Here is a 25,088-nt window from a genome sequence, read left to right on the forward strand (position 1 = left end):
AAAGAGCTTAAATTAATCTTAGATGTTGTAGTCACGATCGTGTTTTGAGCTAATTTTATGAACGAACAAACTTAAAACAATAGACAGAGAAGCCGTTTCTTGAAAATTTTTATTCAAAGTCCAAAACGTCAGTCCTTTAAAGCAATTCGGAAAACACTATCTGGATCGTGGATCCGTTCACGCAAGTGACATCGGCTAAACACATGGCAAAATTCAACACAAAATCCATCTCAAATCAGGGCACATTTGTAATTTTTCTTTAGCGCCGAAGAGAAAAATTTTTAAAACGTCTATGACACATTTAAAAATACATAAATTCCCTTTCAAAAACGTAATTGTCTTGGCCATAGAGTGCAAAATGTACCTGAAAATTCAGCAAAAACCTTCGCTGACTTGGTTGCATTTCAAAACAGACCATGGGCTCCGCCGTGAAGAAAACAAGGTTGAATTCCTCGAAGGACGATTTCTTGATGAAAAGCTTCCCTTTCTCCACAAAAAGAAAGCTGAACATTCTTTTGAACTTTCTCTTTCCATTTTTTGTCTTTTAACGGTGTATTTTTAACCTTGAAATATAGAACTCTTGTATTAAAACATCTGCATGGTGATCGCGCAGCAGCCATTTTGTTGAAAATGGATATCCGTCACTAAGATTTCCAAATATGGTCAAAATGAATATTCACAAGCATTGAACGCGAGTTACACGTTTCAACCCCTTATGAGTTTCTGGTTATAAGCAATAGTTACAGTGTATAAGCAATCCACAGAGAATTAAACGCTATTTCATCTAAATTAGTTATGACCTAAAGTTAAATTAGGTAATATTTTTGTACTTTCTGGAAGAGAAGCAGAGTGTTCAGTAGGCTTCGGATATTGTCAATTTTTCCGTTTACTATGCATAATTTTTTGGCTAACGTCAGATAGCCTATGACTATTATTGGCAATGAGCAGCCTTGCGAAGACGCAAGGCTCCGAGGTGGCAGCTAATAGAGCTGTGTGTGATTGTTCCAGGGCTAGAAAAATCTTGAATCGATGTAACATAGAGTAATGTAAGGCAACCGTGACGTAATGCAGAGAATGCATCGTTTTGGAGCAAACACATGATACAGATCAGAGAATCCACAAGCCGTGTGCATGTTTGTGAGTCCCGTGCTCATCCCTTCTTCAACTAGTTGGGTGGATCACTTTCATCCTACGTGATATCTGTCGCATTTGCCCACTCAAAATTTTTCATTGCATGCCGCTAAGAAAAATACTGACGCAGCAAAATTTTTTGTGTCTTTGAAGCAAAATAATTTGGAAGGCTGCATTGGCGCACCATAAATGTTGTTAGCTTTAAAAAGAGACCAAATATAAGTCTGTCGTTGAATATTCCTGGACTTATCATATAAATATGATTTTTCAAGGATTTTGAGTTTGCTTATAAGACCACTAAATTTTACGCAAAATGACTTGTTCGCAACTTTGGACAAAAAGACTAACTTCAATATCTTGAAAAATTTGCTGCGTGAAGTCGGCATTTCAAATTCTTTATGCAGTAGAACAGTTTAGTTTACTATTTTCAAACAACAAATTAGAGCAAGGGGCACACCTACACCAAATCCATGATCTGCCTTCCCCGCACATGTCGTGGGAGAATTGCCATGCGGTTCACAGCCACAGCTCCCCCATGTACGTGTTGTGCGGAGCTGGCACTTAAAGGACTCGCCACAGCAGGAAAGGGTCTTTTCTACACTGGTTTTCCCCGTTCACTGACCGATTGCTATGCCATGCTGTTGAGCCCCAGTAAGGGCAAAACAGCTGCCCATGGCTGCCACTGCCCGCGTGATATAGCTGTGTGCATACGTGAGGTAATGGCTAGGCCGTGGGTTGGTGTATGTGTGCCTCTTGCTTTGATTAACTGGCAATTTGTGATCCACCTTCCCCGATGGGAAATGTACCTGTGTAACAGTTGTATAGTTAAACATGTTTGTTTGCCGATTTCATCTCATAACACCTACTTGGTTGCTTAAATTGTCTTGTTATTACATCAACATTGAGCTTGTTAGTCAGAGACATGGCTTAAAGTAACCTGTTATTTGGCCAAAGCTTAGGTTGGTCAGATGGTAGGAAATTAACAAAGTTAAGGCAAAGGTCTACACTGTATGTTGAAAACTTTCTCATTCTTTTTATTTTCTTCATAGGAAGATTATGGAGGGAACAACATCACCCATTTTAGCTGGCAAGTAAGTAATCTCAGTGGTAGAGAATGCATTTTTTATTTCAGTGGCAATGTATTTAGCACAAGCATACTACATGTACTTGGGGACACTATTCCTATTGGAGACGGGACTGATATTTTACATTGTCATCCAAACCACGCAAATGTTTATCTGCTTGCAGTGCAAAGGAAGTGCCTTCATTTCTCAGTTATTGTAAGACCCTGAGTATTGGTTCAGTCCCAGGAATTGAGCCTGCAACTTCTCGTTTTGCAGTCACATGCTATACCAACTGAGCTAACACTGTGGCAGTAAAAATCTGGACTACATTAATTTTAGTAACCTTAATGTTACAGGTTCGACTCGTAGTATACCTGTAGATTTTTTCTTCTGAAACACCTTAGTCTTTTTTAATCAGGTTAAAAATGGAAAATAAAAACATCTTGGTCAAGTATTCACCAGATTTACCAATCAGATCTCTATTGTTGTACATAGGCACATACAGTATGCAGGATGTTTGTCACATGAACTTAAGTGGAGGGTGCATTCCTTTGGGATGATCCGGATCAGGATCAGTGATCACTCAGATCATGGTAGATCAAAATAATAATGACCTGCCAAATCCTTGTCCAGAGTGGATTCATCAGTTTATTTGATCTACCATGATCCGAGTGATCACAGATCACTGATCCTGATGTAGATCATCCCAAAGGAATGCACCCGTGGTTTGTGGTTTGTGGCCTTACCTCCTACCAGTCTCCTATAACTCAGTGGTAAAGCATGCAGTCGCTGGACTAGAAACAAGAAGGTCATAGGTTCTCGTCTCAAATTTTTTCTTCCACATGGTCTGTGTCATGTGTCTGAAAATAGAAATGCAACAAATATTTTCTTGTGTCTGTTACTTGCAGTGCACATTACAGACGAAACATACTTACACTATTACTGCCCGCAATGCTCAGGCAAAACATGCAATGTCATTGTAGAAATATTAAGGTGTTGCCACATCCTTGTAAGTGGTGATTTAGAGTCTTTTCCCATGTTTTTTTTTTTCAGTATATTAAATGAATCCATTCCCAAAGATGAAGCCGATCAACTTCTTCAAGATCTTCTGCATGAAATGAGTAAGTTTTTATTGCAGGTGACTAGAAGAGCCTGCAATCCTAATCTCGATGTTGTTACATTGTGTATTTTGTACAACTGTATGTAGCCAGTGTTCGTTTGGACTTCCACTAAGAATGGATGGAATGCACAGAACACAATTTGATCACTCGCATTAGTACTTTCTATCACTCATAATCTGATCACGCGTGTTTTGACCATCTGATCACATGACCTTTGATCATTGTCGCCTGTCCTCCGTAACCTTTGGTTATTACTAGTTAAGTACTATTTTTCCTGTCTACAAACTGTTATTTTGTTGCTATCACAGTGTTGTGTCACTGCCTGTACCTTGGAGTATGTTTAATAAAATGATTTATTTTCTTTTTGCAGATGAGGAAGGTTTTGATGAAATCAGGTTCGCTGCTTATCGATCCGCTGCCAAACTTCTTTTTGTGCAGAGCAAGACAAACTGTAAGACCTAGTTTATTTTTTTTTGCCATGACGGACTGTGCATATTAACAACTAACTGTTGATCATTTTTTTTCTGAGCTGGTGTTGCATTTTGTTACATTTGCTCTTGGGTGACTAAGAAATCTTAGGTATTGGTGAATCAGAGAATAATAAAATGAAACTTGAGAATTGAAATATTATTATCGTACATGTAGAATCAGAAGTGAATAATGAATCACAACTCATATTATACTATTCTCCAATTCTGAGCACTCAATTGGAGAATTGTTGAATGAATCTTGAGAATTGACATATTTGTAGAATTGGAAGTGAATGGTGGATTACAACTCCTATTACGCCGTTCTCTGATTTAGCACATATTGCGCCCTTACACCCTGGTTATTTATTTGCAGCCTTGGAGCAAATTGGGCTCCCTACGTTTTTTTCTAAAAGGATTTCTTAGCTTTTTTATGAGATCATATTATCTTGTAAAGACTGAAGTGCAGAGTATCATGTTAACCTGTGCAAGTTCACAAAGTAAAATTTGACTTTGAGAAATTTTTGTTTATTTCCTGATAGTGTACTTGGTTGACGTTTTTAACATGATTGAAGCATTTCGAGAAAATGGACTAAACACTCTTGACCACAACACAGAGCTGCATGAAACACGACTAGAAGCAATCGTATCAAGCATATTTTATGCCTTGAATAAGCGATTGCCCACAACTCACTATATCGATGTTGAGCGGTCAATAAGCTTGGTAACAAACTGGCTTTTATATGCATATGACAGGTGAGATCTGTTGAACTGCAAGAAAAGTTCTTTTAATGTAAAGGCACTGGAAATTACTTTATTAATTATATACGCACAGAAATGAAATGGCAGACTAACCCGCATTCGATATATATTAAAAATAGTTCTGACATGACTTCAAGGCTTTAGGGTCAAAATTGCAAATTTTACATGACTCCATTGTCTTGCAATTCTCAGAAGAGACTTGAAGACAAAGAAAACCAAACCAAATATAGAAAAATGACCAGAAAGCCTTGGAGTCATGTTAGAAACTTAATGATTATATCGAGTGTGGGCTATTGCATGCTTTGTCGACAAGCAAATAATATTTTGTTCATTTAGGGCCAGTGCATGCATGTCGTACTATAGTTTGTATACTTGACATCTTGCCTGGGCCCTGAGCCATCAAGTAAGTGACCATGTAACTTGCCCAGCTGGAGAGACAGATGGGGGGCTTTTCAATCCCTCTTGTGTTATACAATGTTGATGAAACTTCTTCTTTTACACGTGTATATCAAAGGCACCAAAGGCTAGGCAGGCAAAGGTAATCAGAATTATTAGGCTACCCAATGAGAAATGTTCGGTTTTTATTCTATGATGAATAAAACCTGTTTATTGTCATTATGTTTTTGTACATTTGTATCTTGCTAACCTAATGTTTGATTCAGTAGCATAAGAGTGATCTCAGCTGATTCTTCACTTATTTTTGCATTGTAGTGATGCTATTGGTAGGATACGTGTATTGTCAGTCAAAACAGCTCTTTCAACACTGTGTGCTGGCCGTCTTGTGGATAAACTTAGATGTAAGAAATCACGTATAATTTCAGTCTGTGTTTTACTAGAAAATAGCCATGCTCTCCCAAAGGACTGTTGTTTTTAGATTAACACCGTCTGTGACTTGTAACCTTGAATCTCTTTGTTTGTGACGTCTTTCAAATTTTTTAGATGGCTTTAGATATGTTTTCAGGGCCGTCAAGGAATAGGGCCTGGGGATTTTCTCCAGCTACTATAAACACGAACATACCCTTGCTATATGTGGAAAATAGGACCAAAAGAACTTCTTGGGTTTTCAGTTCCTTGCATACTAACTGAAGGGTCTCCATGAAAAACTGTCCAATGGAAATAAGTTTTTCTTGTGTCATTTACATGACATTTACATTTACTGCAGCAGGATTAGCTGAGTCCGTAGAATGCACGACACTTACATTTACATTTATGGGAGGTCGGGGGTTTCGATTCCAGGGACAGAAGCGTATCCAGAATTTTTCTTAGGAGGGGTGCCCACTAAGGAATTCCCATTTTAACTATCATTTTTGTGGCATTTATCATAAATTCTTCAACCTTGTCTCATGTTTTACTTCTACACCAATAAACCACAAAGTTTTTTTGGCAGAATACCAGTTGTATTAGAAAGCCACAGGTCATCTCTGGCGGCGGTGGGGGGAGGGGGTGCACCCCCTGCACCCTCCCCCTAGATCTTTCCCTGTGACACTGGATCAACTCTCAAGATCTTAAAAATAACTGAGGAATGAAGCCTTTGCCCTGCAAATGGCTAGACTTTCATTTGACTCGGATGACCACATAAAAATGGTGGTCCTAAAAATAGTGTCCCCAATAATATTATTAGTAGTACTTTCATGCCAAATACAGTGACACCAAAAGTGCATTTTTTGTATGAAAAAACAGCTTTTCATCTTCTTACTTTTTTCTTGCAGACCATTTTTCACAGATAGAAGATGACAATGGCCTATTGAACTTCCCTAAGTTTGAGGCTTACCTGAGAGAGTTGTTACAGGTTGGATAAGATTGTACATTGATAAAGTTATCTGTAAATCAGATCTGTACTAAAATGCTGTAAATGCTGTATTTTTGTTAGCTTGCCAGTAAGCTCTTCTTTTCGGGCGAGCGAAGAGAGCCATGCAAGAATGCGCAAGCGAGTGGTGAAGCTGCAAGGGGCCTTTCTCTCCCCCGCTTTCGCATCCCCTCTCCTGTGTCTACTTTTTATGATATCCCCCAGATAGAGAGCTTCCTTGCAGACTAGCTTTTTGTCGACTTTTATTATTTTCTTTTCAGCTTCCTGCAGCCGTTGGAGAGGCTCCCACATTTGGTTTTACTGAGCACATGGCAAATAAATTCTTCAAGCCAGAAGGGGTAAGAAGCTTAACTATTACATACATGACAGTAGTATTTTACTTATTCTGGCTACCGAAATGTTTCCTCTTATTGGATATAGTTTTTGTATTCCATTGGGAAATTTAATAAAGTCAGAAATCCAGATGCATACAAAATTTATTTTAAAAAATTAATAATACATTAGCAGTGATTTTGTTACTTCTGCATCCTGTGTCATTAAAAATTCCTGAAAACGCAAAATAATTCATGGCATGCTTCCTGTAGGATGCAAAGATTGATCGATCTGAACTTGTGTCTTTTTTTAGAAATATCCTGTTTGTGTGATTTCTGTGGTAGTTATTTATTTATTTATTGCTCTTGTTTAATTACAGGTTAGCGCACTCAGCAAGTGAATTATTGGTATTTATCCTCACAAGTTCACTAACAATAAATGAGAAATAATGTCAATACCACACAAGGCTTCAGTATTCAAAATTCGAGTTCATTGTTAGTGACCAAGTACCGGTAAATCCCGATAATTTACGAGCAATGAGTGTGTTAATATTTTTATTATTCAAATTGAATGCACAGCACAAAGCTGGCAAAACCGTTGACAACATGCAAAAACACCTCAACTATCTTGAATGAAAAATTAAAATTTGCAACCTTACCTTTCAAAACAGATAATTATTCCCCAAGCAGTTGCTTTCTTGGTGTTTGTAGGAATTGCATCATGAATAAGAGAATCAATGTCTGCATCTGACAAAATTAATTGTCAAACTTTTGAGCCAGCCGAAGCCATGGTGTAATGACAGTGGTGTGTTTAATTTACGCCATGGCTATTACACCACGATAATAACATCAAGGTGGTTGTTTCATCACAACCCAGTACAAGGCTGCAAATAATTTTTTTCATAAGCAGGTCATTTGTCAGGTCAGAGACCAGACCTGACCTAACAAGGAAACAGTCTGGTCAGACCAAAAAAAATTCCAAGTGTAAGAGCAAAATAAGGAATTCAAAAAAACAACCTATTTCACTGCTTTAATTGTACAATATTAATCACAGACAGGAGCTGTAACAGTTGTATCAGTTCACTGATCAGTCTTCACTGACTTCGCCATTAAAAAGACCCTCCTCAAAATTTCCCGCGCAAATGGAACAAACAGCTGTAATGGGATATGCCGGGAAAAAACTGAGTCAGACATTTAGATAGCAGATTATTATTTTTTGATAAACTTGTCAACGTGTGTGTTGTAGCAAAACATTGTTCCGTTATTTGGCAGCGTCACTGAAGTATGATAATTAAAAGTTTAATTTGGATCAAAAGTGCCCGGTCAGAGTGATAGACCAGACTAATATTTCGCCGGTCAAAACGTCAAATTTACCAGACAATTGTCCGATGACCGACTGTTATGTGCAGCCTTGCCAGTATCATGTGGTACAAATTAGCCAATCAGAAAATCGGAATTCGTACAGTGTATGAAAGTTGAATAATAATGATGCATTATTTCTTTAAGCCTCTCAACTGACTGCTTTAAAAAAAAAAGAAGTATATTTTAATTATTTGAGAAAACTGTAGAGTACAGTGTTTTGGAACCCACGCATTTTCAATTTCCGACTCATTGCTTTTTGAACTGGCACTCACATTGGTTCTGGACTGTGGAGTTACCTATGGCTTTTCACAAGATGAGTCCCAGGACTCACCATAACTATTTGTAACAAAATCACTGCATTAAAAATCATGAATTACATTCAACTCTGCATAGTCAATAAATAACCAGTAAAATATTATAATAGCCAAGTGTTTTTCAATGAAGAAGTAAAGTTTGGGGTATAATGTCCTTAACTATTGTACAAGCAAAAACCAAGGGTAAAAATAAGCCACAACATAAAATATGGTGCATGTTAAGATGACAATGACACTTTTTATTTTTGGCAGCGGTGCTTTACAGAATGCCAAACAACAGTTTATGACTCTTAGTTATTAGAGTCGGGCGGGAAACTGAGTGAATCAAGTGCCAGTGTGCTCTTGTATACTGGCCCACAATGGAACTTGATTCCTTACTCTGTAATTACTTTAATATCAAAGTCATTTGGCTTTTAGTGGCCATTTGGCATTTAGACTACAAACAGTCTCTTATTTTTTTTGCATTACTCCACACAAAACCTAATTATGCGAGCAGCAAAGCTGCTTGCCGCGAGAAACGAGGGCATAAGCCCGATCGAAAAAACGTCGTGGTTTGCAATTGCGCTGGATGAGATCACTAGACGGATTTTAAGAGAAAAGGCAGACTGCAAGCAGTCTATTTAGCATTCTGCAAAACACATAATGTCCCGGCCCTTTAACTGAAAACACACTGCGTGTACGTGTACCAGCACATCTACAGTCATTATTTGTTTCTTTGTTGTTGTGTATTTCAGCCACTAAAACACAATGAAACAGGACTTCTGAATTTCTTGGAATGTGTCATGGGCACTGACGCCCCCCTGTGCTATGTATGGCTGGGTACCCTGCAGAAAATGGCAAATGCTGCAAAGTGTATGTACAGGAGAAAAATAATACAGTAATTTTTTTTAAAGGTTTTGTCTGAAGAAGAATGTTTGGTCTCCCCTAACCCAATGTTTTGCTTCAAGTGACAAGAAGTTAGTGTCAATGTTGGGTTATGGGAGGGGTAGGTTGGCAGTTTCCTAGAATCGTGGGATCAGTGTAAGATTCAAAGAAATTTCCAACCTACCCCTCCCCTAACCCAACACTTTTGCCCTTAGTGAGAAGTTAGTATTAATGTTAGCTAAGGGGAGGGGTGGGTTGGCAGTTTCCCAGAATCATGGGACCAGGAAAAGATTCTAAAAATCTGCCCACCCACTCCTCTCCTTACTCAACATTTTGCCCTTAGGTTAGTATTAATGTTGGGTTAGGGGAGGAGCTAGTTGGCAGTTTCCTAGAATAGTGCGATCAGTGTAAGATTCAAAGGAAACTGCCCATCTACCCCTCCCCTAACCCAACATTTTTCCCTAAGTGAAAAGTTATTGTTAACATGAGCTTATGGGAGGGGTTAGAAGTTAGTGTTAGCATTGGGTTGACAACAGCTCATCCTCTTGCCAGTCGATGACAATTCTTGTTATTTATAGGTGAACACCAAATTCCCTGTCAGATATGCAAGAAAAAACCGATGATGGGCTTTAGGTAAATTTTAATTTCATCTTTGATGTTGGAAATTAATGTTATTGAAATTTTTTACCAACGTTATTTGTTATTCATTTTATTACACCTAGCTATACTATATTATTCTGTTAATGAATGAGAAATGTTAGTATTGATTAGAGTGAACGGCACTTGCTTTCTTTCAACTGCAAGTTCTTAGGGTCCGTTAACCTTAAACGCTTTGGGTCATGCAGTTGAGGCTTCATCTTTGTTGTTAGAAATAAAAGTTATTGAAATTTTTTACCAACGATTATTGTTATTCATTTTATTACACCTACATACTATATATTATTTTTGTTAATGAATAGGAAATTTTAGTATTGATTGGAGGGAGATGGCAGTTGCTTTCTTTCAAGTGCAGTTTCTCAGGGTCATTTAGCCTTTTGGTCATACAGTTGAGGCTTCACCTTTTTGTTTCTTCTTAACTGTGTGTCACAGCATCTGGCATTCCACAGAAAACTGGCACAATGATACAGGACACTAAGCGCACGATTGTAGTGCACCATAACTAAGAGTGCTTTCCAAAAGTCAGAACTGGCCAGCCGGGACATGGCCAGACTAGACATTTTGGCAATGAAATAGGCTTTTTCCTAGAGGTTTTGCTGAAAAACCATCTCCTTTGTGCATAATATTTAGGATTGTGCATAATATTTAGGATTTGACAATTGCGATGGGAATGGGCTGGCCGGTCAGTTCTGACAAATGGAAAGTGCCCTAAAACATGGGTACAGATTACTTATTGAACAGTAAAAGAAATTGATTATTAATGTATATCCTTGTAATTTTGGAATAGTTTTAATGCCATAAAATTTCATAGACCTCTTTCTACTAGTAAATGATTTATGAATTAACTACTTCCCTTATGTATTCTGTCCTTTTAAGATACAAGTGTCTTCACTGTTACAATTACACCATTTGTCAGGTGCGTGCCATGCCTGTACCAGTTCCTGATATCCTCTGAGCATTAGATAGCCTCAACTGAATGAATTTTACATAGCCTCAGATCGCTTATTCCCCTGCTTTTTCCCCTCCTGGGTATCATAACGAACATCCTGGTATGACATTTCTCCAGTTATAGTAATAAGGCCACGCGTGGCGAGCCAAAAAGTAAAATTATGCAAATCCTTCGCTTGGACTTCAAAAAGAAGAACAAGAGACTTCTCCAAGTCTACGTATATGTAATGGTTAATGAAATTATAAAATAATACGTGTGGAAAAGCCCCCCCCCCCCCTTTATATTTCACTTTACCCCACCGGTACAGCTATAAGTTCAAGAAATGAGAGCTTAGTTGGGTCCGGGGTGGTCATCATATGAGGGTGTCACTGCGCCAGGGCGGGGTGGGGCGTCTATTTTTTGCAAGGGGTGGTGGAGGGGGGTAGGGGGCTTGATGCTCAGCCAAATCATCACTCCAAGCCTCGAAACAACAGAGGTCCTGATAAATACAATGTAAGTAAATATGGTAAATTTTAAGTTCAATCAATGAATGTGAAAGATGGGATAATTACAATGTCGCGAGTGTGGGGAAAAGAAACAAAATCTTGAAGGCTTTTAGCAGGTCTTTGACGAGGAACGACCAGTTGTTCTGTTAATTACGAGAGAGAATGGGGTCATGACGTGCTGCCAGAACGATTATTAAAGGCGGCATTTTTACCAACCTATTCAGGGATGCGCATAGGCTGTTGCTACTAGCTAATGCTAATGGTTTCCAGTTTTTAAAAGCTAGTCTTTTTTTACTCTTTATAGGATTGTTTCTGGAGGGGTAAGACTTCACAAAGCCATAAACAGGAGCATGATGTGCGGGAATACTCCACCTGGGTGAGGGTCGACAATTTTTTGTCCTTAGCGCCATGTTATTTAACATACACCCCACCCCACCGCTCCCCCCTTTGTTGACGGACCCTCAGAAAAATGCCTTTTCCTGGCAAAGCCCTCTGAATAATTCATTGATGAACACTTCTCTTCTTAGAAAAGTTACCTTTTTAGTTACGACTCTAATGGCTCTTAAGAAATTTTTGCTTTTCTCCTACTTACCCCCGAGAAAATCTGGACTTCAGTCTAACAACCTTCAGATAATTTTGTTTTTGTGCTACTTTCCCTTAGAAAATCTGGCCTTCAGTTCTACAACCTTCAGAAATTTCTTGTTTGTGTGGCATCTTGAGAAAGTTTCGTCAACGGGGAGTTTGGGATGGTTGTATGGCCATTAGTAAATTGTCGTCCTTATGCGATACTCGAAGAAAGGACCAAAATTATGCTTATTAGTGAATTATTTGTTGTAAATGTGTACTATTCTTGGCCGTTTTCCCTAATATTCCATTATTATCGTAACTTGTGGTTATTGTTGTATTTAAGAATGCTGGCGAGAGAGGCAGCTCTTTCCGAAGTAAATTTCTGTGCGGCGGAGGTGGACGAAAAAAGCGACCATCATTGCCCGATTTTCCAAGGGAACCGGAACCAAACAAAACGCTGGATGTCACAAACATTGTGTAAATATTGTATTTATTTCTTTTGAGTGACTTTAGACTGACCTACAAGAAATACATGTAAGGTATGTTTCGCGGCTCTTGAATTTCGCGATACTACCAAAGTTACAACTTTGGTTAGATGAAGCATTCTTCAGCTTTAGGTAAAACCACTTTTTAAAAACATCAAGCACTGACTCATAACAGCTACATGTGAATAAGCTTAACTTCAACTGTTGTTCCACTTACACTGTTACTCTTGTTTCGGGTCAAGAGAACAGGGGTAGAAATATGGGAGGGGGCGATATGACGGCAGACATTCTAATAAACTATTCAATACTCTTCATTGGGTAATATCAAGGTAGTATTTACTCGATTTGATGCTGCAGCGTTTATTTCAAAGAAACATAACTTAAATCACTGGCAACAACTACGATAATTCTTTTGTAAAATTATGTAAAACAGAAATGAAGCGTCAGGTGTTGATGTCTCGCTTTTTAAGCTGAGATAGAATCGCTTGTCTCGATTGTGTAGATTACCAAGTTGCTCCGAGTTTTTCCGGTTTCAAATCCTCAAATAGACACCGCATACTTCTGATTGAGTACGGCTTTTATTGGTAATTTTGCCCTTGTCTGCGGCATTTTGTCAAATAAATACGGTAAATAAATATGAGAAATCGCGTAGATTAGTTCCGTTATACGCCTTGCTTCTGCTGTTGATTAGAAGCTGAGACGTTCAGTGAAGGCGGTAGTCTAGTGAACCTTTTCAGCCCGATACGGAGTTATTGTGAAAACATTGTCATCTTAACTTTTTGAATCTGTGAACGGATTCTTATGTTACCATTCATACCAAACCTCTCCAGCAGAGCTTATGCATGGTACTATATATTTTTAAGAATTAAGCAAAAAGAAATTTCGATTTTTTTTCATGAGTTTTTGCTTTGGCCCGTGCACATTTACTTGCGAAAGGATTCTTGCTACGGAACGGTCAAAAGACTGATTTAGATAATCTTGAGGAGAAGGCTAAAGCCTGATTACCGTTGTTGTACTTGGTGATTTCGCAGAGAATCATGGCCGAGAAGGCGAAAGCTTAGGGCGACAAAGATAACCAGTCCTTGTTTGATGACGTTATCAACAAATTGTAGTCTATGATCTTGTACGGCGGGGAATCTTGTTTTTGTCAGGATAATTAAATTCTGGTAAACTCCACACTCCATGATAGGCCAAAACCTTGTGTATAATTAATCTCACGGATTGCGATCTTTAATAACAATTTATAAATTATTCACTCAATATTTTGCTTAACGTCGTATTTCTGATACACTGCATGGCAAAAATATTAAATATTCAGACACAGCGACATCACAGTTGCTTCTTCTGACTCCAAATGGGACCAAGAAAGCGGGATTTTAGTAGTCGCTTGACTGTTTTAGCTAAAAGTGTGATGTTCGGGAACCTAATATGAATTCTAGCGACAGTAGCTCTTGCGACAGTAGTACATCGAAAAGTGGAGAGAGCCGCGGAAGTAATGTTAGCAGCAGCAGCAGCAGTTCACAATCAGACAAACGTCTCTTCATCACGTTAAAACCGAATGCTCGCCAAACATGTTACATTTTCACTCGTCCTTTGAGAGTTCGGGTGAAGGGAGCCACGTAAGTAAATTTATATCAAAGCTGGTAGATTGTTGTAAATTCTAAAACATGCATGTAAGCCGCGAGTTTAATTTTTATCGACTCTCAGTTAGGAGATACACAAGACTTGCGATCTTTTTTGAACATTCAACATTCTTTAACTGAGTTTCTTATGCAAACCATGTCGTTTGTTTCGAATTGTTGGGCTTTTGAGGAGCTAATAATGTGATTGATTTTCATAATAATAAACAAAGTTTGGCGATACGGTAACTCTTATTTTCTCGTTATTGCTACCGGTTACTCGTATGATTTGTTTGTTCTGGGCAGTGATCTCTCCTTACCGAGCGTTAAAAAGGCGGGAAAACCAGCGATGTTCAGATAGAAAGCGAGCCAGTCATCCATCTATTAGCTGTTGAACGTCTGAATCAGTGTAAAGCCTTTTTAAGGTTTCAAACTCACCGTGGATTTTAACTCAGATATACTCGTTATGGAAATCTTTTTGCATTTTTTGGTCTGTTACATTCGACCTCTAGTTCGAGATAGCGGTACTAATGAGTGAAATCTAGTCTTTCGGGAGATCTTCAGTGTTTTGTGATCTGTTACATCATATTGAACTCGAGATCAAGATTACGGTATCAATTACCACTACATCCATCAGATTATGTTAATTGGTTGTTTTTCTTCTTCTTCGTTTTACAGCCCACCGTTGCCTTCTGATTTGTCTGGGCCAAATCAGTATGTCGACTACGTCGGCAGTCCGACTTCGCCCGAGTCCATCGCGGAATCCTCCGTCACTTCATCGAGCCCAATTAAACTTACAGAAGACTTGGATGGCAGGTGGGGAAGTTTATTTATTGTTTATTGATTGATTGATCGATTGATTTAGTTGTTTCTGATCGTGGTTTTTATGTCTGGGGACGTTTTAAAATGTAGCCTTTAGCGATTTAATAAGGACGGTTGAGGGAGACGGCTGTTACAGATTAGTTCCGCTCATGCGGTGACATCATCGTCCCAACATTGCCTCAAAAAAGTAAAAGGAATGTTTTGAGATGTCTGTTACTCCTCGTGGCAGTTCAGACCGTCGCTACATTGAGAGGATGTTGTCCCATTGTTGTGCAATGTTGCTTCAATGTTGTGTAGTGAGGATGTTGTACCAGCATCCCGTGACAGTTCAAACAGCGCTACATCGAAAGGATGTTGTCCCATTGTTGTGTCAATGTTGTGTAGTGAGGATGTTGTATCAATGTAACCTGTGTACAGATGTCCGCGATTTTTTTCTGAGGGAGGCTATATCAATGTTTTGTCATTGTAGCAACTTCCTTGTTTGACAGTTTTAGGCACCGGAGAAATTCTGAAGCTCTTTGACTCGCCTACCAAAGGAGTGTTTTATAAGTATGGGGTTCGAAGAGCAAAGTTTTTTCTCTTTGCTCGAACAAATGCTAAGAAACCTATTGATTGAAGTTCTTCTGACTCGTTGTTTCTCTCTACACCTAGAATGTTGGCGAATATTAAAGGGTTGACATTTTACTCGGTACATCTATACTAGGTGAATCTACAGTGTCGATATGTCTTGGTCTATGTGCCACTTTTTTAATTCTTTGAGTCGTCTCGAATTTTAATTTTGCTATTTATTGCTATTTAATCGTCATAACCTAATCTACTGCAATTAGTTAAATGGGGAATTATAAATATATGAAATATGTGTAGCCTAAAGCGCCATTTTTAAACGGAAATCGTTGTTTTCCTTTACGAAGGCTACAACTACCGGTCGGAGAATCGTGCTTACACAATCATTTACAACAACATATTTTTAAACAAAGTTTACTGCGAAAAGTAACGTGCAAAAATGCCTTTCTAGGTTAAGGTCACCGGCTAATTCAGTTGCCTCCCACCGCTTCACGCCCCTGAGGTCCTTTCGCGAAACAGCATCTGGATTCGCTGGCAAAGTTTTGGGTGATTTAAAAAAAAAAAAATGCTGACAAAATGAAAGAGAAGCCACGCCCCATAAAATATCTTTGTGCGCTTTTAGAATTTGAATATATAGTTAGTGAGAGTGTGATATTTAGACGCAGTCTTTTCCTGCTAATTTTGCGAGGAAGCTGTAGTTCATTTCCTTGGTACGGTGATTTCAAAACGGCTGCAGTAATTGCACTAAAAAAGCTATTGTTATGAAAAGAAAAGGCTACGAGGATATATGATATTTTGTAAAACATGCGGTGATGAGTTGTACACAAACGTTTATCCTACGCCAAAGAAAAGTCAGTTTAAAAAGATGAATATTTTAGCAGTTGGAAAATCTTTAAGTGACATTTTATCTTGACAAGCTGCACTTAGCAGTCTGTTTCGATTTAAACGATATTCTCTGCTTTTGTACTCGGGTGTAATTTCACCATCACAACTTGATATCTGTGTATGTCATAAAAAATATATTTATCGTTTTCTTTTAGTTTAGCAACGCTTTTCATTATGAATATTATTTTGCCGCACCTTGAAGATAAAAATTTTTTCGTTTTATTTTGTAGTTACCTCCATGTCCCGTCGTGTTAATTGACATAATTTTTCCCCTGTCGATTTTTGTCCAATGAGACGAACAATACTTTTATTCTTAAGTGATCAAATTTATTTCGCTTTTATAGGAGAGCTCATTATGAATATGTAGATTGGATTTATTAGCACCTGGTTGAGCGCGATGCTAAATACACCAAAACATTATCTCCTCTCGAATAAGTCAAAGAAAGACTTGGAAGATCTGTTTGTCGTGCACTGACCATATCGATATTTGCGTCTCGTGGAAGACATCGATATTTATCACGATGCCAAACGGTAGCTCAATTCCAAATTTCTTGTTGTCTGATCCTAGAATGGATGACGAACACAAATTGATATCAAGATATGCGGCGAGGTAAGTTAATAAAATCCGTCTTCCATGACAGGGCTATACGCTAACGAACTGAGGGCGACAAAACCAATATTTTTTCATCCTTGACGTGTGGTATTTCGTTTGGGTTAACTTTTTGGTAGGTTAAAATATCATTCGGTTAAAACCCAAAGTCGTACCCAGCGGTCTTTAAAATGAGGGTGGCATTCAAACTGCTTTTTCAAGGTCGTTTTACAACGAACGAGGAATATATCAACTACTTTATAAACTGTACTACAGGTAATTTTTTTCTCGTAGTTGTTTCGAGATTATTTTATTTTATTTGTTTAGGTTTTAGTCAGTTTTTCTCTACGTTTTATTTTCTGTCTTCTTTCACTTTAATCATGGAACCTTTTTACCGCAACTTTTTTTTTGGTCTTTTTTTTCCTGATTTATTCTGGACATCCTTTATCTGTTATAAACTCTGATTTGATCATTAAAGCAGACCCTCGAAGAACTGATTCCTTTTCTATACTACAAATTCAAATGGGAAGCTTACATTTTTTTGTCGTTAATCTAAAGAATGTCAACCTGTGTTATTTGCTTTTTCCTTTTAGAGCGCAATAAAGCAATTGCCTTTTTTTTTTGCTTCGTTTTATCCTTCAATTAGTGTGTACATCTTATTGGACATGAATACTTTACCAAGATTTAAGCTGGGTGTGACAATCAGGTTTAATCAGCGAGCGATCTGTTCGTTCGGTGTCATTTTTGAGGTCTCTATGTTTGGAAAGTTTTCCCCAATTTTAGATAAGCTGTTTTTTTCTCACAATACAACGTCCTTAAACTGCGGTACAATAGGACAGCTTAATGGCACAACTCGTTCAGAATTACAGTGAAAAATATTCGGCCTCGACAGAAAATTTTGTCATCAAATCTTCCATTATCTTTGGTGCGAAATAGATGACGTCAGTATTTTCATTTCTACAATTGACTCTACGTTTGAGAAGTTCATAGGGCATCTCATTAAGTAGAAATTTCGACTTCTAATCCCAAGTGTTTTAGGCTTGCTAAAATACCTTTTTTTCCTTAATAGAATTATTTCATGCGATTGATCCTGTGACAAATTGTTTCTTTGTGAATTTCATAGTACCAACCATCCAAGGATTAGCTTCGTTCGAAAGAGGTTTTATGATTTTGTTTTACCATGAGAATCTAACTCTCACTCAACTGTTTCTTTAAAAAAGAAAACAGAATTTCTTCACTCAACTGTTTCTTTAAAAAAGAAAACAGATTTCTTGCTACGGAAAGTCTTTGAATAAGATCATTCCGCAGGTCGCGGCTAATCTTCACTTAAAATCATGATTCGATTAATTTTGCCTCTTGATTGTTTTATTTTCGAATTTAAACAATAGTTTTCAATTAAGGCGATTCTTTGAAATTAAACCACAATATATTTTCTTTTACCCTATGCGGTTTCCTCAGTCAACCGCTGGTAAAATGATTTCCGTGTATAAAACGCCTTCGTTTATGTTGTTGCTGCGTTTTTGTACCTTTTTGGATGTTGGCAGTGTAAAATTGAGATGATCAACGCTTACGATGTGAAAGAAATAAAATCGAAAAAATATGCGAATTGTCGTTAGAGTATAAATTACGTTCTCGGGACGAAATATAACTTAGGCGGATTTGTAGGCGCCGGCCGTTTTTACAGTTATTCATTAGTTTTATGTTTTCATTGCCTTGTCAGTTATAGCTTTGTACTTCTGTTATCTAACATTTTTTTCTTTGTATTTTGTATTTTTCTGTTTCCTTCACAAATGGAAAGACTCGCCGCTAATTCGGTAAGTGAGTAATAATTCTTTGATGCTTACATCGAGGTGAAATATAACACATTTAAAAACATATGTATACTGGGCATTTCAAGCTCTCTTTTTGGCGTAAACCTCACTTCTGAGGAAATATGTCAATAAATAATTGAAGGAATAAGTGAATAAACAAGGGAATAAATATTAAATAAAGTATCACTGAAACACTTTTTAAGATTCAGGCCGTCGTGATCCGCGGTAAATACAAACAAGATTACCGGAAAGTTCCCAAGAAACGGCGCCTTATATTCTCTGTTTGGAGTTTATTAGACAGTAGATTGAGATAGATAAAGGATACTTTATATTAAGAAGCGATACGAAAAGAGTTTCTTATCAAAGGCCACATCCGTATCTAAGTTAATGAACTACAATCAGCGACATAATGTGGGAGCACTTTCTTGAATATATTGGACAACAACGCTCTCTTGGTGGACTTAATCACAATAAATACTCCACAATTTCCCCAATACAACCTGGCGCCTCTTCGTACCAGTGTCAGAAACTGAATTATTTTTAGATTTTCTTTTCATTTAACGTATCTTTTGTGGACGTTTAAATAGAAATTAGTTGTTGATTGCCATTTTTGTCAATCATCATCATCATCATCATCATCATCATCAATATCGTCATTTTCAACATCATCGTTATCGTCATCAAAATCATCATCATTATTATTGTCATAATCATCAGATGCCTTCATTATCATTTTTTTTCACCTTGTATCGCTAAATCTTATTATTTTTTAGCGTCAAAAGCCTGTCAACAAGGTGAGCAAGTCATCCAGCCAAACAAGTATTGACGCTAACAGAGAACAGAGAGAACTGATGCAGACCCTGCAGAATAAGAACAGGTGACCATACCAGTTCCATACCAATATCCATCTCATTTAGAAACGATTTCAAATAGCCCACTTTCGATATATGAAAATTCTAACTTTTTTTTTTTACGACTCCATTGTCTCGCAATTCCCAGAAGAGACTATAGAAATATGACCAGAAAGCCTCGGAGTCAAGTCAGAATTTTAATATATCGAACGTGGCCTATTTGTGTAGCAGAATTATTAAACGCTACGCAACAACGTTTGTTTGAAAATAGAGAGAGCGTAAGAATCGGAGGCGGTTGTTTTCGGAATTCCATACATTTATACATTTTAAGTTTGTTTTTATTGATGCTTACGTAGGCTTCTTCTCAAGGAAATTCGCCGTCTGCGCGACGAACACGAGGAAGCTTCCAGGTCAGCGGCTCAGATCGCTCAAAACCCACAGCTATTGGCCGAGCTCAAGTTGCTACGGCAACGAAAAGATGAACTCGAGTTGCGCATGTCAGCTTTGCAAGAGAGTCGCCGTGAACTGATGGTGCAACTGGAAGGGTTAATGAACCTGCTAAAAGTAAGTTTCCCGTATGTAAAGCTCCACGAATGCCTAAGTTCCCGTATGCAAAAAGGTTGCCCGTATTTGAAACAAGTTACGTGTATGTTAAGTAAGTTACCCCTACTAGCGTGCTAGAATGGGTAAGCCGAACACTAAAACTACCTTCACCTTGTGCAACACACCATGCTATCTACGGATTAACACTGTAACGACGTCGATTGCGAAGTGCCTACTGTCTGATTCGTTATGACTGCGGGACCGTGTTATCAGGAATTTGTTAAATGCATTTTTATTTTACTGAAACAGGCCGAAGGACTTCGTTGATTGATTGGGCTTTGTTGTGCCAGAGTTTGACTGTAAATTTAAATTATCGTCAAAAAACATAACCAGTGAAGCTTAATTGAGAGGTTCCAGTGTGAAACGTGTTACCGTAAACTGTCTAACTTGAACCCGATGAAGTGGGTTATTCTGCTGAAGTGTTAGAACCAAGACTGGCTCTTTTTCCCCCTTAGTGATCGTTTCTCGAAAGTACCGATAATTGACAAGCTCAAGGTTCTAATAGTTTTGCTGATTTACGCAAAAACAAAATGGGCTGCTTTGCAAGCGAGGACTTGCGCTTTTATTCCTACGGACTTTCGATTAACGGCCGCTGGACATCGGACAGGTGTTTTGTTTTCTTTATTTGCACCGCCATGATTTTTTTTTGGCTTCAGATGGTGGGTAGATGTTGGGTGTCATTTTTGCTGTTGTTGTTGTTGTCTGTTTTTAAGTGTGCGCTCAATTCTCGTCCCAAAGTGGCAATTTTCTCTTTAAATCGAGCCATGGATAAGAATGGTTGCCAGCATCACTTGTTGAGCTGTATTTGAAGAGCTTGTTAACCCATTCGCTCCCGGAGATTTTGCCGAAAAACGCGTTTTGAAGCTAGTCGAGTGGTTTTCTGGTCACTGTCGTGCTATAAAGAGCTAAAACTTACCACAAACTGGTTTACAGGTCGAACACTTCGCGGCCTTTTGATCCAGATGCAAAATATCAGCTTGCGAAGTTCGGGCATGCGCAGAAAGCAAAATTTCGACATTTACTTTTCGCTTTCTCTCCTCCCTTCTTTTTTCGCTTTTCTTACCTCATTTTTTTTTCTCTTGCTGGGCATTTAGTAGGCTTGATTTTGGTGGGAAGAGTTTTTAAGAAAGCTTTTAGGACCTTAGGATTAGGCGAAAGGAAAGGTAGGTGGGTAATGGAACAAGATTTTCATGGAGATTTTCAGGTCAATGTCACGTGGTTTTTGCTTGTTTCTCCGGTGTCCTTGACTGAATTGTGCTCATTCTGGTATGGTTTGAAAGATCTCTTCACTCTGCACAAGTTAGCGAAGAAAGTTGTCCTTGACCGTTAAAACTGATGACGTCACAATGGGTAGAAAGGACCTGGATCCGCACGGGCGGTTACGGGCGGTTCAGGGGCAAATGGGTTAAGCCCTTGCAGTTACTGGGATATACATAATCTTGTAATATTGCTGCTTAAACGCTCATCGACCTCGTCTTGACGTAAGCGAAATAAGTTAAAAAGGCGTATTTTAATTAATGAAAAAGCAATTGATAAAATCACTAAAGCAATATGGGAAAAGGTTTCGAGAAAGGAATGTTGATAGAAGACATTTTAATGCGTTAGTTAATTGTCTTGCTTTGAAGTTACTTAATTCCAGTGCTTAATGTGGTTTAGTGGTCGTGTAGTTTTTGCTGCTTGTTCATATACTGCGCTTTTGTTAGTGCGGATTCTAACTATCAACTTGCGATTGAGTTACAGTGGAGTTTGCATATTCTGCCTTATAAATGCAGTCTGGCGATTTTGTTGTCTTTGGTAAATAGCATGTAGTTGTCCATTGGAATTCCTTAATGCATGTTTATTTCCCTCGGTTGCTCAAAATTTTTTGCGCGTTTGTTTCAAAAGTTTAATTATGGGATAGTTATGTTGAAGTGTTTTGCAAAAATGCAAACCGACTGTTTTTTTACAGCAACAGGACAAATCGCAAGGAAAGACTGGGATTGACTGGAAACACAAACAGCGCAGCAAAAAACTGTTAAAGCTAATGCATAAATTAAGATTACTAACTTTTAAGGGGCCGATTACATGATTTCTTGAACAAATGGTCTTAAAACGATTATTGCGATTACGTTAAGAGAGTCTAAGGGCCTGTTTACATGGAGGTGGGGGACCTCAGGTTACCTCACCTACCCGGGGTCCCCCACCTCCATGTAAACAGGCCCTAAAAGTCTGAAAAACGTAAGCATTCGGATTCACGACGCCACCGCTGGTTCCCCCGGGAAATGACGTCTGAGAAATGACCGCAGAAATTCCATACTGATGACGTGTCACTACCCAGATCTGGGTAGTGCTTCTGATTGGTTGAAGCAAATTTCCCTCGCGAAGCAAGCGTTTCCGAACGTCGTTCTTTCTTTGCTACGCAGGCTACTCCCGTTACGACCAACGAATTTCTGCGCTTGTTTGCCAGTTGTCATTTCGTGGGGAAACCAGTGGTTGTGTCGCGAAATGTCGGCTGTTTTCTGAGGCTAGTTCAGTAATCGCTTCCCTAAAAGTATGGTTTTGCTGCGCTCGTTAAATAACTATATTTCCTCTATCGATGTAAATGCTATAGCCATATTGTACAGCATAAACAATACTACACCAAAGGTAAAATACGGCGACCGCAATTTATCTTTAATTATATTGGTTTTCTTGTGGTTTCTGATGATGTCACTAAATGTTCGCATATTTGTGTTACGATTTATATTCCCGTTCGCGATCGAATACGGAAACTTTTAGGACAGATCTCATTACCTTTCACGAGGACTGAACAAAGTGGATTAACCTAAAATGGACTGTAGAGACGACTGGTTAAAATTTTCAATTTTTTGTTTGTTTGTTTTTAGTATGCATACGTCACAATAATATTTACAACCTGTTTGATTTAGAATCTAATTTCGTCACGATTTCTTGACAAAAAAAAATCACTGTTTTTAAAAAAATTGGCAGAATTTTTAGCAAAGGAACTCAATCCTTAAATTTGTACAACTGATATGATCTTTTTGTTTTATTAATCCACTTTGTTCTGTCTCTTGCAGGCAGAAAACCTGTGATCGGCAGACAAGAGGATGAATTAACGGGTGTCAGAGCTAATAAAAATTTCATAGAAATGTTCTAATTTCATTAATTCTACAAGCTGTGGTTTAAAAGTTAAAAGTTTTAGTAGCCTGTTCCAGGCGTTCGGAAAAGTTGTTTTTGCCTTAATTTTTTGTTTTTCAAATTCAGCCAAAGGCCCAAGCTGGCGCAGTCTATATCGAATCAAAATCGTTGCTTGGGCTCATCTTTTTTGTCTTGTAGTTTGTGTTTACTTTCAAATTATCTAGGACAGAGCTTAGAAAGTCAAGTCTAAATAATGAGATTTTAAGAAAAGTTGTAGACAGCAAACGAGTAAAACTGCGACAAAAGGCAAATCGTAGAGATAAATGGTGAATTAATTACTTCGAACAATAAACTGGTTTGCGGTGCTATTTTACATTAGCAAGAAGCTTAATAAATACTTCAATTATTTCCTGAAGAAAGCTATCGTAAAGGTCGTGAGCGAATATTCATGTTTGTACATTTTTTATTTTAAAAATATTGCGTCGAGTTTTTGTTATATCGAAAGTTACAAAGTATTTGTAGATTGAGTGAATTGGTGTATTTTTGTTCACGTGTACCAAATGTGTAAGGTTTTGAACAGTTCTATCTTGCCCTTTATTTTTTTGTTTTTGCCTGGAAAGTGGAATTGAAATATTTTTCTTATTATTATTTTCTTAAAATTATTACTACTAATATTATTTTAATCACAAAAAAATTGTGTTATGTATACGTTTCTAAAAAATAATTTAAGGGAAAGTGTAGGGACAGTTTCTTTGTCTCGGCGTTTAGAAAACTTATCAAATATATCGGTTCGTAATGTTTGCGGCGTAAATCCCTGACACGCTTTAATTGTGTCATTATATTCAGCTTACAGAAAAGCTAATTGAAAATATATAAACATAAGATGTTATGGAATAAAGATATATAAGTCTCTATATATACGGAATAGTTCGATCCCGCAGTATAATGGAAGTTTGTTTCAAATATCAATTTGGTAAAAGAAACCTAAAATATAGAGTTTTGTTAATGGATAACGTCGCAGTCTTGTCTGCAAATAAAAATACTGTATAACAGATAATTAACAAGTTGCTGACGCTTAAATAAAATAAATGGCCTGTTTCATTGGTGAAAGGATGAATTGCTCTCGCTTTAAGAGTTCTTATGTATACTGAAGTTGCAGAAGTCAAGCCTATTTTTTAATTCAGTGGTTTGTGTGTGTGATTGTTTGTAATGTTTGGTTTCCTGTACTCAATGTTAGAGCGATTTTCGTATGACCTTAAAAGGAACAAAACAGGTTGGTTAAGCGAACGCTCGGGTGAAAGAAACTTCATGCCCAAAGAACTTTCTAGAAATCAATGGATACGTCGTTTTGACGTCATACTGCAACACGATCGACCAATCGAACAATGTCTTCTCCATATTGGGGTTTTCTTTGGCGAGGAAACGAAGAATCCCTGTTTTGATCTTTTCATCCATTGGCTTATAAAACAAATAACGAACACTTACCGAAACTATTTTTTATGGTCATACGACAATCGCACTATGCGTTCTTCAGCGTTTTTAAACACCTCTAACAGGTGGCCTAGTTATTTGCAAGTGCTCAATAGCGTTTTCTAAGACAGAAAAAAAAAAACAAAACAAAGCAGAATAAGACTCGACAACCAAAAGTTTAGGGTGCCTGAAGTCCCTCAGTTTCTGCCGGGATTGAGGGACGCGCGAAATGCGCGCCGGATTTCGCCTCTCTTCGCGCGGTGATTCTCATGCGCGCGTGCGTATCTCGCTCGCTCTTTCATCCCTGAGAAAAGTGATGGAGTACCCTAATTCTACCAAAGCGCTAAATCCAATAACAAGAACTCACAATGGGAACGAAAAGTTGATAGAGAGTTTATTTTATTCACCATT

The 25,088-nt window shown here is 38.0% G+C and overlaps 1 protein-coding gene across 2 annotated transcripts in view; it reads left to right on the forward strand.

The window, feature by feature from the left end:
- Window positions 1–25,088, forward strand: part of LOC140944443 (dystrobrevin alpha-like) — a 40,032-nt gene that overhangs the window by 2,446 nt on the left and 12,498 nt on the right. Inside the window, exons 2-19 of one of the 2 annotated variants that reach the window (XM_073393592.1) lie at window positions 2,181–2,222; window positions 3,249–3,316; window positions 3,687–3,767; window positions 4,326–4,539; window positions 5,257–5,342; window positions 6,255–6,334; window positions 6,613–6,690; window positions 9,074–9,191; window positions 9,782–9,836; window positions 10,737–10,776; window positions 11,599–11,670; window positions 12,205–12,338; window positions 14,644–14,781; window positions 16,805–16,846; window positions 18,624–18,639; window positions 19,410–19,513; window positions 19,844–20,051; window positions 23,147–24,317. In XM_073393592.1, coding sequence (XP_073249693.1) covers window positions 2,188–2,222; window positions 3,249–3,316; window positions 3,687–3,767; window positions 4,326–4,539; window positions 5,257–5,342; window positions 6,255–6,334; window positions 6,613–6,690; window positions 9,074–9,191; window positions 9,782–9,836; window positions 10,737–10,776; window positions 11,599–11,670; window positions 12,205–12,338; window positions 14,644–14,781; window positions 16,805–16,846; window positions 18,624–18,639; window positions 19,410–19,513; window positions 19,844–20,051; window positions 23,147–23,161 — 1,584 coding nt within the window. In that variant the 5' untranslated portion in view covers window positions 2,181–2,187 and the 3' untranslated portion in view covers window positions 23,162–24,317. Of the gene's footprint in view, window positions 1–2,180; window positions 2,223–3,248; window positions 3,317–3,686; window positions 3,768–4,325; window positions 4,540–5,256; window positions 5,343–6,254; window positions 6,335–6,612; window positions 6,691–9,073; window positions 9,192–9,781; window positions 9,837–10,736; window positions 10,777–11,598; window positions 11,671–12,204; window positions 12,339–14,643; window positions 14,782–16,804; window positions 16,847–18,623; window positions 18,640–19,409; window positions 19,514–19,843; window positions 20,052–23,146; window positions 24,318–25,088 lie in introns of those variants that run through there. The other variant, XM_073393589.1, reaches the window with a different exon arrangement.

This window comes from Porites lutea, chromosome 1 (assembly GCF_958299795.1).
Source record: "Porites lutea chromosome 1, jaPorLute2.1, whole genome shotgun sequence".
Classification (NCBI taxonomy): Eukaryota; Metazoa; Cnidaria; class Anthozoa; order Scleractinia; family Poritidae; genus Porites; species Porites lutea.